At 35.1% G+C, this 13,470-nt stretch overlaps 2 protein-coding genes across 2 annotated transcripts; both read left to right on the top strand.

The window, feature by feature from the left end:
* Positions 1 to 339: 339 nt before the first annotated feature.
* LOC136800347 (histone acetyltransferase p300-like) lies at positions 340 to 12,679 on the top strand. Its single transcript, XM_067056981.1, is given in 22 exon segments — positions 340 to 1,273; positions 1,559 to 1,774; positions 1,883 to 2,014; positions 2,016 to 2,127; positions 2,320 to 2,542; positions 2,661 to 2,750; positions 4,262 to 4,781; positions 5,158 to 5,917; positions 6,032 to 6,150; positions 6,273 to 6,359; positions 6,509 to 6,592; positions 7,385 to 7,453; positions 7,704 to 7,795; positions 7,921 to 8,070; positions 8,215 to 8,292; positions 8,434 to 8,916; positions 9,064 to 9,229; positions 9,340 to 9,543; positions 9,650 to 9,814; positions 10,018 to 10,296; positions 10,408 to 10,512; positions 10,515 to 12,679. Coding segments are annotated over 22 exon segments (6,153 nt in total). The 5' UTR covers positions 340 to 376; the 3' UTR covers positions 11,637 to 12,679.
* LOC136800406 (uncharacterized) lies at positions 11,747 to 12,262 on the top strand. The gene has a single exon (XM_067057065.1). The coding sequence runs from the start codon at positions 11,747 to 11,749 to the stop codon at positions 12,260 to 12,262; it is 516 nt and encodes a 171-aa protein (XP_066913166.1).
* Positions 12,680 to 13,470: the final 791 nt, after the last annotated feature.

The following is a 13,470-nucleotide window of genomic DNA, read 5'->3' as shown; positions in this document are numbered from 1 at the left end:
ATTAGCTATTTCCTTGATTCAATGTAATTGTACAAGGTAATATCAAGTAAGCAAAACATTCGACAGCTGAAATGCTCTTAAAAATGTTTATAGTTTTAGTTTTGCTAATATCTCTTTTAAAACCCAGATCTTGGTTTAAACAGTCTTAATTGAAAAATAATTTTAATGGTTTAGAATTACTTGCCACTGGGCTCCTTTTAGTTTGGTTTACTTAATTATTCTTTTTTGGGGTATAAAAAAAAACTTTCTTAGGAAAATGATATAACATTAAGTTTTGGGTGAAAGAAAAAACCTGTAGAAATAAAGAATTACATTTGAAAATTCTTTACTTTTAGGATTTTCACTGGATATTCTGGATGATATTCCTGATTCTGTTATGGTGGCAAATAGTGGCTCAGAGAATGACATCAATTCAAATGGAGATTTAATGGCAGGGCTGGAACCCTTTAATTCTGGAACTGATAACTCAATTCAACAAAATGGACCAACATCACTTTCCGCATCTCTCAGCAAGGGCGGTGCTGTAAATGCTGGAAATGATCAAGTCAATGCCAATGCCAAAAGTCTCGGGATGAGGAGTCCAAGACCAAATGTTGGGGGGAATCTACAACAAAATTTGCCTCCCAATAATGGACCTATAAGTACAGCTGGAATGCCCACTCCTCCAACTCCAATGGTAAATCAAATCAGAAATCCACAGCTACCTGTCAGTGCTAGTATCGCAAACTCAAATTCAAATTTCCTGAATAACAATAGTAGTTCTATAAATAATACGCAATTTAGTAACAATATAATATCTTCAATGCCAAATAATTTCAATCCAATGTCTTCAGCCTCTACTATGGCCTACAGTGGCAATTTACCATCATCAATAGCTTACACTGGAGGAAATTTCAGTAACCAGTCACTATCTTCTTCAATGCCAAACTCAAACAACAACATTTTCTCCAACCCAATGAACAATATGAATAATAACTCAAATGCGATGATGCCATCCAATTCCATGTTTAATGGTCAAATGAATATAAGCACACCTATGAATGCCATTGGTCAAAATGTTCAAAATATGATGGCAAATAGAGGACAAAATTTTAATGCTAATCCGGCTGGAGGTAACATTGGAATGATGATTAATAACCGCATGTACAACATGCAACAATATCGTATGAATGGACCTAAAAACATTGGAAATTTTCCAATGAATTTTCCACCAAACATGATCAATCAGATGATGGATCCCTCCCAAGAAGGAATGATGAACATGAATAGAATGGTTTGTGCACAATTTTCATCTTTTTATCAAAGGCGCAGAGCATTAATGTGACCTTTGTGTGTTTTGAAGGCCAAAAAATAGATTTTTTTATAAAACAACAAAGAAAAGTATGCCTCACGTTTTGAAAACTTTGTAATTGCTTTTCCTTTAGTTAGATTTTTAGATTTTTAATTATATAATTAATCATCAGCTTTTTGGCAACACTGCTTTAGTGATAATATATTTGTCCAAAGAACCCTTTTACTTTGCGTAATAATCTTTATAAATTTTTTTTTTTATCACCAGCCTGGACAAATACGTGGAAATTTTGACATTAATAATATGAACAATCAAATTGGAAACAATATTATGAATGCCAATTCTGGTTTTCAACAGTCAAATATTGCAAACAACCAAATTGGAAATCAAATGAATCGACCACCACCTAATCAAAATGTCTTGGATGCAAATTTGAATAACCAAAACCAACTTCCTAACATTCCTGGAAATGACCCATCTATGGTAAGCACATGATCTGAGTGTAAAAGGAAATTTATGTATTAATCATCTTTAAAGTACCATAGAAAGTTTGGAAATCAAATCAAAAATTGAATATTGCTCTCTTTTTAGAACAATATCCCAACTCAGAATTCAAACAATCAAAACAACCCCAATCAGCACCCAAACACTACAGACCCAGAGAAAAAGAGACTCATACAACAGCAGTTGGTTTTACTACTTCATGCACACAAATGTCAACGAAAGAGAGCAACAAGCAAATGGAGACTACAAACCGTGTGATCTGCCACATTGTAGAACAATGAAAGGCGTATTAAACCACATGACTGTTTGTAAAGCTGGAAAATCTTGTCAAGGTAGGAGATAATACTTAAATTGTACCTAAAAAGCAAAGAAACCAAAGAGTTTCAACAAAAATTACCTTCAGGAACTTTTTTTGCACATTTTCGTGAATATGGTATGTATTTAAAAATGCTAGAGCAGATCAGATCATATTCATATAGTACAAGAATGCAACAAAATAATCATAAAATTGCTTTTCTTTTTAGTTGCTCATTGCGCATCATCATCTCGACAAATCATCACGCATTGGAAGTTTTGTACAAGAACTGACTGTCCAGTTTGCTTACCATTGAAAAATGGACCACATCCAACAAACAGAAGGGTTCCAAATCAAAACGATTTGAAGAAAATTGCTGGTAATAATGAACAACAACAACAACCCCAGCAAGCTCAACAGCCAATGATGAATAACCAGCCAAATACTACAAAGTGAGTTCTTCAGCCAAGCTTAATTTGTACATCGTTTTGTTAGCTTTAATTGTCATGAAATAATTTATTTTGGTACATGAGCAAATTCGTGATTACCAAAAAAATTCTTTTATTATAGCAATACTCCAAGTCAACCTGTGACCAAGGACAAGGAAGGTTGGCATAAATCTGTCACGGAAAGCCAGCGTAAACATTTGGTTGATAGACTGTAAGTTTTTTAGTTTCACTTATCTTTATGTTTAATGGAATTAGATTTTGACTTGCCTTAAAAGAAGAAATTTTTGTGAAGTTTAATTTTGTCAAAATTCAGAAGTTTTTTGCTAACAAAATGGCCTATTTTGCCCTCAAAAGACCAATAATAGAGGTGACTTTTTAAAAATCCTGAGAATATTAGTGTTTCCTGGTATTTAATTTAGTGGATTTGTCAAAAAACCGCAAAATTGAATTCCATGAAAATTTGTCAGGGGGGGTCAGGGTCCAGGATACCAACCCAGGGCCCAAAAACCTGACTTTTCGAGATTTGAACGTAGTAGACACCACCACCCCCTAAATTGGTATCAATACCAACTCAAAAACTCCAATTTTCTGAAAAAGGGGGGACCCACCCTAAATTGGTATCGATACGAACTTGAAAATCCCGATTTTTCTGAAAAAGGGGGACCCCCCCCCCCTAAATTGGCAATCAGTAAAAATGCAAGAAGTTATATGCATAGGATACTGCATACAAGGGATGCTAAACAAAATCTGTGGATGTTTTTATTCAAAGAACATTCCTTTTATCAATCACTTATATTATGTACCACACTTTAGACTCCTGAAAATGAAAACAAGTTTTTCTCATTCTAACACAACGTAAATTAAGTTTCTGGAACTAAATTGGCAAAATGTATCGAATTCATAAAACTAGTTGACCCAGGGGGAGGACAGTCAGGCAAATTGATTGACGTGTATGTGCGGTAGTTTTAAGGGTATGTTTTTCATAATATCAGAAATGCACTGTAAAGGTGGACTTTTGAAAAAATGCACTGTAAGGGTATGAATTTCACCGATTTTTTTCTGCACCGTAAGGGTGCGATTCTAAAAGCCATTTTTTCGCCGCACATACATTCAGTTGGTAAACCCACTGCCCCCCGGGATAGTTGATAAACTAGACTAGACAAAAAACTCATTGTATTAGGCACGCCTTGAGTCTTTGTAACATAGCCTGTATGATGAACGTTTTATACAGAAAAATTTTATCATCTGCTAAGACTTGATTCAGTTTGTTCAACTCTAGTTTTGAATGAATTTTGGTTGATTGAAAGGATTGAGAGTAGCAAAAGTTAAATAAGAATCAGGGTATAGTGTAAACGATTCAAATAAGTTTTTATACTTACATTATACAACATTTTAAGTCAGATACCAATTTCAAATTCAGCAAAAATTAAAAAAAGGCGGACCCAACCTCTCATTTTGGTATCGATACCAACTTAAAGATTCCCTAATTTTCAAAAAAAGGGGACCCCACCCCATCATTTTGGTATCGATACCAACTTGACTTTTTAAAATTTGAAAAAAAAATTGACACCACCCCCCGGCCCTGGGTTTGGTATCAGGATCCTGACCCCCCTGAATTTGTTCCTGCGAAAATTTCTTCCCTTAAGATATCAAAATTGGACTTCTTTTGACATATTTTCTTCTTTCATTGATATTAAAATGTTTTAAATCTTTTCACTTCAGTGTTGCTGCGATTATTCCACAAGGAGTTAATGACCCAAGTACAACGAAAAACAAACAAATGGAAAATCTAGTTTTATACGCCAGAAAGGTTGAAGAAGATATGTATACTTCTGCTGCCAGTAAAGAAGACTATTTTCACTTGTTAGCAGAAAAGATATACAAAATTCAAAAAGAACTAGAAGAGAAGCGTCAAGAACGAGCAAGAAGGCAAAAACAAAACAATAACACTAACCCACTTGCTCAAGGAGGTCTCAACATGGCAGGCAATAACATTCAACAACAACAAAACCCAACATCTGTAGGAATAATGAATCAATTCAATAATCTACAACAACAACAAAATAAAGTTAATAGCCTAGCAACATCTATGTCAGAATTTATGAACAACACAAGTAACAGTAATGCTGTCAGCAGTTCTCTTTCAACAAACACCTCTCTTTCAAACAATACCAATCACTTTCCAAACATGCAAAACGCAATGATCAATGAAACTAAAGCAAGGATGGCACAACAGTTACAGGTAACTTCTAAAGACAAAATATTCCTATTTTCACATGGAAATGCTACATAATCAGCAATGTAGGAGCTTAAAACAAATTTTACCTAATCTAATTTATGTAAGACAGAAACCCATTTGTTCACAATTTTCTTTTTTGTCAATTTTTTATCTTTCAAGTATTTTCGTAGTCCAATTTTCATAAACTGTCAAACTAATTTTCTCCCTATTCTCATACTACTTTTAAGAAAGATTAGGGCCCAGACTAGAATTATGAAAAAGAATCTTTCCCAGGTGTCTTTTTCATTCAATTACAGCTATTTTGAAAGGTATTTTAAAACATCTCATATTTTTAATTCTATATTTTACTTGTAGCTGATTTTTCATATTCTTTTTTCAGCTCAATTCAGCAAATATGGCAATGCAAAGAGGTATACCCAATCAACAACCTAGATTCCCTGGCATGATGAATCAAAAACTACCTGGCATGCAAATGCCAAATCAAATGCAACAACATCGACCAAATATGATCAATAGAATGAACAACCCTGCAATGTTTGCAAATTCTGGTCAAACCATGCAGATGAACCAGCAATTGCAACAACAAAATCAAAACCAAAATTTGCCTCAGCAGCAACAACAACAACTGTCTCAAAATCAGAATAACCAATTTCAATCACAACCAAACCAACAGCCTGTGAACAACTTTCAAATGAATCAACAACCAAACTCTATGAACAATTTACCTTCTCAAAACTTACCGACAAGTCTCTCTAACCCTGTCAAAGTGGAAGATCAAGTAATGAGCTCGTGTCTTCCAACTAGTAGTACTGACCAAATTTCCACGCAACCATCGTCTACTCCTTCAACTCTCACTTCTTCAGCTTTAGGCTTGCAAACTCCTAAAACTGAAACATCCCTATTATCTTGTAATTCAAACGTGAAAACGGAACCACCATCTCCCATGCAAACTTCAACAGAAGATGTTAAACCGGACATCAAAACTGAAGTGAAAATGGAAATATCAGAAAGCACTTCTACATCAACAACTACTGCAACAACATCAGCCACTGTTTCTTCTTCAAGTGCTGTCGTAAAGACTGAAGCATCAGGATCCCCTGCCACTGTCAAAACTGAAGTCAAGCCAAAAGTCTATAAAAGTAAGTTAAAGGCTATAGTTACTTTCCTTGCTGACTCATTAATTTTTAAGTATTTTTATCCAAAACAATCTACTTTTGCATGTTTTAAACCATTTTTTGAAATTCTCACATTAGTATGGACAAAGGAGGAATTGATTGAAAGTTTGATGCCAGTCTTTGATAAAGTTCACAAAATAGATCCAGAATCTGGACCTTTCTTAACTCCCGTCAACCCAGACCAACTAGGAATTCCAGTAAGTATAATTATAAACGTTTTTCAAAAAGCATTTTATTCTATTCCTTAGTCTTTGAATCTCAAAAAAAATTGATTATTTATTATAGGCCCTTACCAAATTCCTTTACCTCACTTTATTAGGATTACTTTCACATTGTCAAGAATCCAATGGATTTGTCAACAATCAAAAGTAAATTGGACAATGGTGACTACAAGGATCCCTGGGGTGTAAGTATACTGAATTTGTTCATTCCGTTAGTGGACGAAAAATAGTGTTTTTAACTGTGATGTTATTTTTGATCTAATATTTGATTCATCAATATCGAAAATCAATTTGCAATATGAGTTTCTAACCTTTCAATTTTCAATCTTCTTAGTTTTGCGATGACATGAGGTTAATGTTTGAAAATGCTTGGTTATACAACAAGAAGACAACGAAAGTTTATAAATACTGTTCAAAAGTAAGACCTTTTATCTACACTTTAATGAAAATTTTTGTGTGATTATATTATTTCTTTGCCCCATGAAATACCGGGTGACCCACGAAAAAGTTCAGACGTTTCCCGACGTCTTGAGGCCGAACAAATGTCCCAAAGTGCTTGGAGTTTTGATATTTAGAAATTAGATATCCTAACTTAAAATTTGAGCTATCACTTTTTAAATTTGACCAACTTGTTCTCTGCCTATGAGCTTTTAAAGTCAAAATTCACTTTACGGAAAGTCAAAATTCATTTTACGGAAAGTCAAAATTCACTTTACGGAAAGTGTAAAAAACATCTAAAAATAGGGTATCAAATTTGGTATTTTTAGACGTTTTTGATATACAGTTTTTGAAAAAATCTATGAAAGCGCCAATTTTTATATAAACTAGTCTTATTTTAAACAAAAATTACTTTCAAAGGTGTTTTTATTGATTATTAATGTCATCAAACTCTTTAAATAAGTCAATTTGTAAGTGATTTTCTAATTGATTGCATGAATTTAATACCTCTTTTTTACATGTTTTTTACACTTTTCGAAAAGTGAATTTTGACTTTAAAAGCTCATAAGTAGAGAACATGTTGGTCAAATTTAAAAAGTGATGGCTCAAATTTTAAGTTAGGATATCTACTTTCTAAATATCAAAACTCCAAGCACTTTGGGACATTTTTTCGGCCTCAAGACGTCGGGAAACATCTGAACTTTTTCGTGGGTCACCCGGTACTAATACTGAAGGTGACATAAACGACCTAAAAACATTGGCTTTTTTTTAGCTTTATGATATATTTGAAGCTGACATTGATCCAGTGATGAAGAAACTTGGTTACTGTTGTGGTAGTAAGGTATGGTTTCGTTTTGCTTCCTCTTGTTATTAAGCATCTTTCAGTTAAACAAATAACTTAGAATTTGAATATCACGTCCAAATTCTAAAATGACAGATAGTATTCATTTATATCCCTATCGAGAGTAACTGTTCAGTTCATATGTAAAAGGAACTTTTTACTTGGCTTGGTTTCAATAAAGTTTTTAATGTTTTCAACATTATCAACTTGTGTTACATAGTTAATTAATAGATTAATTTCTCTGTTTTAGCATCTTTTCAATCCTCAAGTTTTGTATTGTCTTGGTCAAAATGGTTCATGTACAATTGGTCGAGATAAACAATACTATTCCTACCAAGACAGGTAACTTGAAATATTCATAAGGTTCTTAAAACCATTCAACAAATAAGTTGTGTTAAGAATTGTTTGCTTTTTCTTGCTCATTGGAATCTTTTGATGGCTAAAATATTCAAATTTTGTTTTCACAGGTATCACTATTGTGAAAATTGTTTCAACGCCTTCGAAGGTGATTCCATCAATTTTGGTGAAGACACAATATTAGAAAAAACGTCCAATAATAGCAACGTGCCTAAAAGTGACTTCAAAAAGAAGAAGAATGATCATCTGGATAAAGAACCGTAAGTCTTACTCCTTGATAATATTTTGTATTATTCTGTATTCATCCAAACAATATCGGCGCTAGATTGAAGTTCTATTGATGCAAATGTCGATTGATTATTATACCAACCCTTATTTCAAATTTACCTTTGCTAACTTTGTAGGTTTGTAGAGTGTACTGAGTGCAAGAGGAAGATGCATCAAGTTTGCGTTCTTCATTTGGATTTTATTTGGGAAAATGGGTAAGTATTTTGCTTCTACGCTTATCATTTTATTTGTCATAATTTTTCAGTTCAAAATGAATACTTGATCAGGTTATTGATTTAAAACATGATTGAAGATTTGATTTCTCATAGTTGTTTTTATGTGTTTTCATTTTATAGGTTTGTTTGTGACGGGTGTAGAGAATCTAAAAGTTTGGGTGAACGAAAAGAAAATCGGTTCAATGCAAAGAGGTTACCGCAAACCAAGTTGGGTGAACACATCGAAAAACGGGTTAATGGCTATCTGAAAACCGCTGAAAATAGTGATACTGCTGGTTATGTACATATTCGAGTTGTCAGTAGCCAAAATAAAAGTGTCGATGTTCGTCCTGGAATGCGCGATCGCTATTCAAAGGAAGGTTTTCCCGAAAGCTTTCCATACCGAGCCAGAGCATTGTTTGCTTTTGAAGAAATTGATGGAGTTGATGTCTGTTTCTTTGGAATGCATACTCAAGAATTTGGGTCTGATTGTCCTGAACCAAATAGGAACCGAATCTACCTCTCGTATCTTGATAGTGTTCATTTCTTTCGCCCACGTCACCTCAAAACTAATGTCTACTGGGAAATTTTGATTGGTTACTTTGAATTCTGCAAAAAAAGAGGGTAAGTTCAAATTTATTCTCAATAAACTTCCAATACCCGCTGCATCTTAAAATTAATATTTTTTAACAAGTTTTTTGTTAAGCATCAAATTTCATATTTTATGCATGTTAATTTAAATATTTTGCATCATTTCCGTCTTTTTCTTAGGTTTCATTGGGCACACATCTGGTCATGTCCACCCAGTGAGGGCGATGATTACATCTTCCATTGTCATCCGCCTGAGCAGAAGATTCCCAAATCCAAACGGTTGGTCGAATGGTATAAGCGGATGTTGGAGAAATCAGAAAAGGACGACGTTCTCGTGGAATATAAAGTAAGCCTATCTGCTTTGATGAACTATTGGAATCACTGAAATCGACTGAAAATTTATTTTTTGTTTATCATTCTTAATAACAATATTTGGATTTTGATTTTTTTTTGCAGGACATCTACACACAAGCTATCAACGACTTGGTCAAAAGCCCTTTAAACTTACCATATTTCGATGGTGATTATTGGCCCAATCAAATCGAGGATAGTATTCGTGAGGTGATAAACGAAGAAGAAGAACGGAAGAAAAACGAAGCTCTCCAAGCTGCTCAGTTAGCTGAAGCTGAAAATGACGAGGAAGTTGCCTCTGAAGATATGGTATGCCCAATATTTTAGACAGTTTCCTTTCAAATCGCACTGTAAATTTTAGTTAATAGTTGTTCTATTTTGATTTTTGTGAATAATTGTTGTTCTTTATTTGTAGGTTGTTACATCGACTGGTAAAAAGACCAAAGGCAAACGTGGAAACAAAAAGACTACGAAGAAAAACAAGCTCAACAAAACCCCAGCTAAGAAGAACGTTACAAATAATTGGGGAAGCTGTGAAGTTTCTCAACGTATTTTCACCATCATGGAAAAATACAAGGAGGTTCGTAACTTTTTTTAATACAATTCTCAAATGATCTTACTCCAAATGCATCACTAGCTCAGTGGTTTTATTATACTATTTGATATAAATTTGTGAAGTCAACTTAAGCTACAACTACACCAAATAATTATTTCTAATGTCTATTCGTTACCTTTTTCAATTCACTCTTTTGACGATATATCTCTCTTCTTTCTTTATAACAGTCTTTCTTCGTTATTCGATTTTACAAACCTGGAGAAGAGCCAACGGACAAAATTGAGGATCCTGATCCATTGATGCAGAGTGACATCATGGACGGCCGAGACGCTTTTCTCACAACATCGAGAGACAAACATTGGGAGTTTGCCAGTCTGCGTCGAGCCAAATTCTCAAGTATGGCTATGCTGGCTGAACTTCATAACCAAGGATCTGACAAATTCGTCTATAACTGTAACGTTTGTAAACGTCAAATCATCACGAGACTTCATTGTACTGTTTGTGAGGTACGTTTGCTTCCTAAGTTTTTCATTCTAGGGATTTAAGACGTCGTACATGATCCATGATCAACCAATGACTATAAAATTGATTGTTATTATTTTAAAATGTCTTTTCAGGATTTCGACCTGTGTACAATTTGCTACAAGGACAAAGGTCACGAGCATAAAATGGAGAAACTCGGTCTGGATATTGAAACTGAACAACCAAATAGCGCCAACAAAAACAAGCGCCATCAAACGCCCAAGAAGCTCGACGTAAATCAATCGAACGATGTATCGAATCCTTGGACCATGCAACATATTGTAACGCGAAAACGTGCAATAAGCAAGCGTGCTTGAAGATGAAGAAAGTCGTTTCCCACGCCAAAAATTGCAAAAGGAAAACGACTCAAGGATGTCCCATTTGCAAGCAGCTCATTGCGTTGTGTTGTTATCACGCCAAATCGTGCACGCGTTCTCAGTGTCTGGTTCCTTACTGTCAACACATCAAACAGAAATTGAAGCAACAACAATTGCAACAAAAACTTCACCAACGTCAAATCTTACGTCGTCGTATCGCTACAATGAACATGCCATCACAAGCACAGCAACAGGCTCAAGCTGCACAGAAACAAGCACAACAACAAGCGCAAAAACAGCAACAGGCTCAGCAACAACAGCAACAATCCATGCAACAAAACTCCCAAAATTCTTCCACTATGAATTTCAACCCTGCACAACAACGACCCATGGGAACACCACCTATGCAAATCAAACAAAAACCGATCAACATGACCTCCATTTCAGGTACCCCTCCACCACCCAACGTCACTGCTAAACCACCACCACCGGTGGTCGCACCGCAACAAACAAACGATATCAACAACCGTAATATGAACATGATGAATCCAAACCAACCACAACAACCGCGATTCGCTGGACCAAATAATTTCCCCAACAATAATAACATGCAACAAAATAACATGATGAATGTACAGCAACAACAACAAAACCAGAACAATAGCATGATGAATAATATGAACAATTTCAATCAACAACAAATGAACGTTCCGCCCAACATGAGCACAAACCAAATGATACCACAACAAAACCCTCAGAACCCTGGTATGATGATGAACCCTAATATGAACACTAATAGCCAAGTCCCCATGCAACAGTTATTCAACGCAATACAAAATCGTGCTGGTCCGCGCGGTCCTTTCCATCGTTACGGGATGCCTCCGAAGCGTCCAATGGGAATGCCAATGTCGTCTTTACAACAACAGAAATGGCTTCAACAACTTCGTTTCCAACAACACACAGCAACAGCAGCAACAATACCGACAGCGGATGGCTCTTGCTGCTAATATGAACAATGTTAATATGAACCAAATGAGTGGGCCTGGTTTTAACAACCAGATGACGCCCAACCAACAAATGAACCCTGCTCTTATGGGAATGAATAGACAGTTTTCAAATGACGCCTATGTTACCGCCTGGTCAGAACATGGTTCCGAACAACAACCAAACCACACCACAAATGATGGCTGCTGCAGCGAACAACAATCGTGTCAATCAAGGCATGAACCAAATGATGAACCAAGCAGGAATCATGTCACCTCCGCAACAGCAACAGATGGCCAATCAAATGTCGAACCCTTCACCACGTCCTTCGATGTCGCCTTCACCGAACCTGCGGGCGCCTTCACCTCATCCCGTCATGTCTCCTCAGCAACAAGCACAACAACAACACATGTCACCTTCTCCCGCTCAACCGCTATCCAATCAACCCTTAACTTCGCCTGCTATGCATTCCATCAATTCACCGGCACAACAAGCTAACACACCAAACATGGACCCTTCTTCCAATTTACAACCGTCCTCCGTCAAATCGGAGATGCCGGGGAGCAACATGTCACAACATCAAATGCTTGATAATAATCCTGTTAATGAACAAGATGATATTTTACTGCAGTTTGCTGAGTCGCTATGATATATCGCTTCTCTGTATTCTTTAGTTTTGCTATCTTCTATCGCCAAAAACGAAAACAGATCATGTCATTGGCCGCTTTTACTTACACAATAGCTCAAACGAAATAAAATTATTTATACTTTTTTGGAACTATTTATTCGCGTAAGAGCTGCCTGACTTATATCGATTTTTTATGATTCTGAAGGGAAGGGGTACCTGCCTAGTTGTGTTATTTTTTCAAACGAGACTAGCTAGTGCCTATCACACACGCTTGTCCGCCCACATTGTGTTTTGTTGGTAGTCTCTAGAATGGCCTAATGAAGATTTCGCATTCACGTAAGGCTCATTATTACACTTCCCTTTCAAGACCGTCAAACAAATTGCCATTTTTATATTTTCGAATCCTCCATCATTTGTGTAAAGGGTTTGTTTTTAAAAGATATTGTATTGTTGTTATTATTATGAAAAGAGTATCTCAGAGGTCAAGACATAGTTTGGTCGTCGTAGAATTGCCTCTTTTATTATAGTCCTCCAGGAGGAAAGTTTTCAAATTACTCCGTAACTTTTCGTGGAGAGAAATTACTTTTGAACCACGAATAGAAATTGTATTATATACTGTTATGGAAAAAGAAGTCTTTAGTATTAATAATATTATATTTACTACTACAATGGAAGCATTATTAACCATAGATTTTGTATTGAGAACGACCAAGAAATTTTAGCCTAGTTTTTAAGATCACTTTTTTTTTGTTTTCATCATAATTGTTTATTACATCTTGCTTATCAGTAAAATTATTTTTTTGTCAACATTTTTTTCTTCAACTTTAAATTAATAAAACTTCATTTTTTGTAAAAAGAGAAATTTATTCAGGCCATTAAATTTTTAACACGGAAAATTGAAATACAATTTGGAGGTAACTTTCCAACGGTCCTTAACCCCTTTTCCAGTCATGTTACTGTTATTTTTTATATCTGTACAGATAAAATCAATAATATTTAAAATGTCGTCGAAATTTCATCATTGTCGCTGTCGATTTTGTGTGAAGTCAGTAATAATATTCATTAAGTCCGTAAGAAATCGTAAGAATATTTTGGAAAAAAGCTTCTTTTAGATTGCTTTTTTTTTTAGTTATCTCTACAATATAAATTAAATTTAATTTTTGATCATATCTTGTACTTAAAGGAATTCTTTTTGCGTTTTGGTACTTTTTATTTTTTACGAATCATGT

This window comes from Clytia hemisphaerica, unplaced genomic scaffold, assembly GCF_902728285.1.
Source record: "Clytia hemisphaerica strain Z4C2 unplaced genomic scaffold, Clytia hemisphaerica genome assembly, whole genome shotgun sequence".
Classification (NCBI taxonomy): domain Eukaryota; kingdom Metazoa; phylum Cnidaria; class Hydrozoa; order Leptothecata; family Clytiidae; genus Clytia; species Clytia hemisphaerica.
The sequence above is the reverse complement of the archived record's forward strand: the minus strand, read 5'-3'. Positions and strand labels throughout refer to the sequence as shown.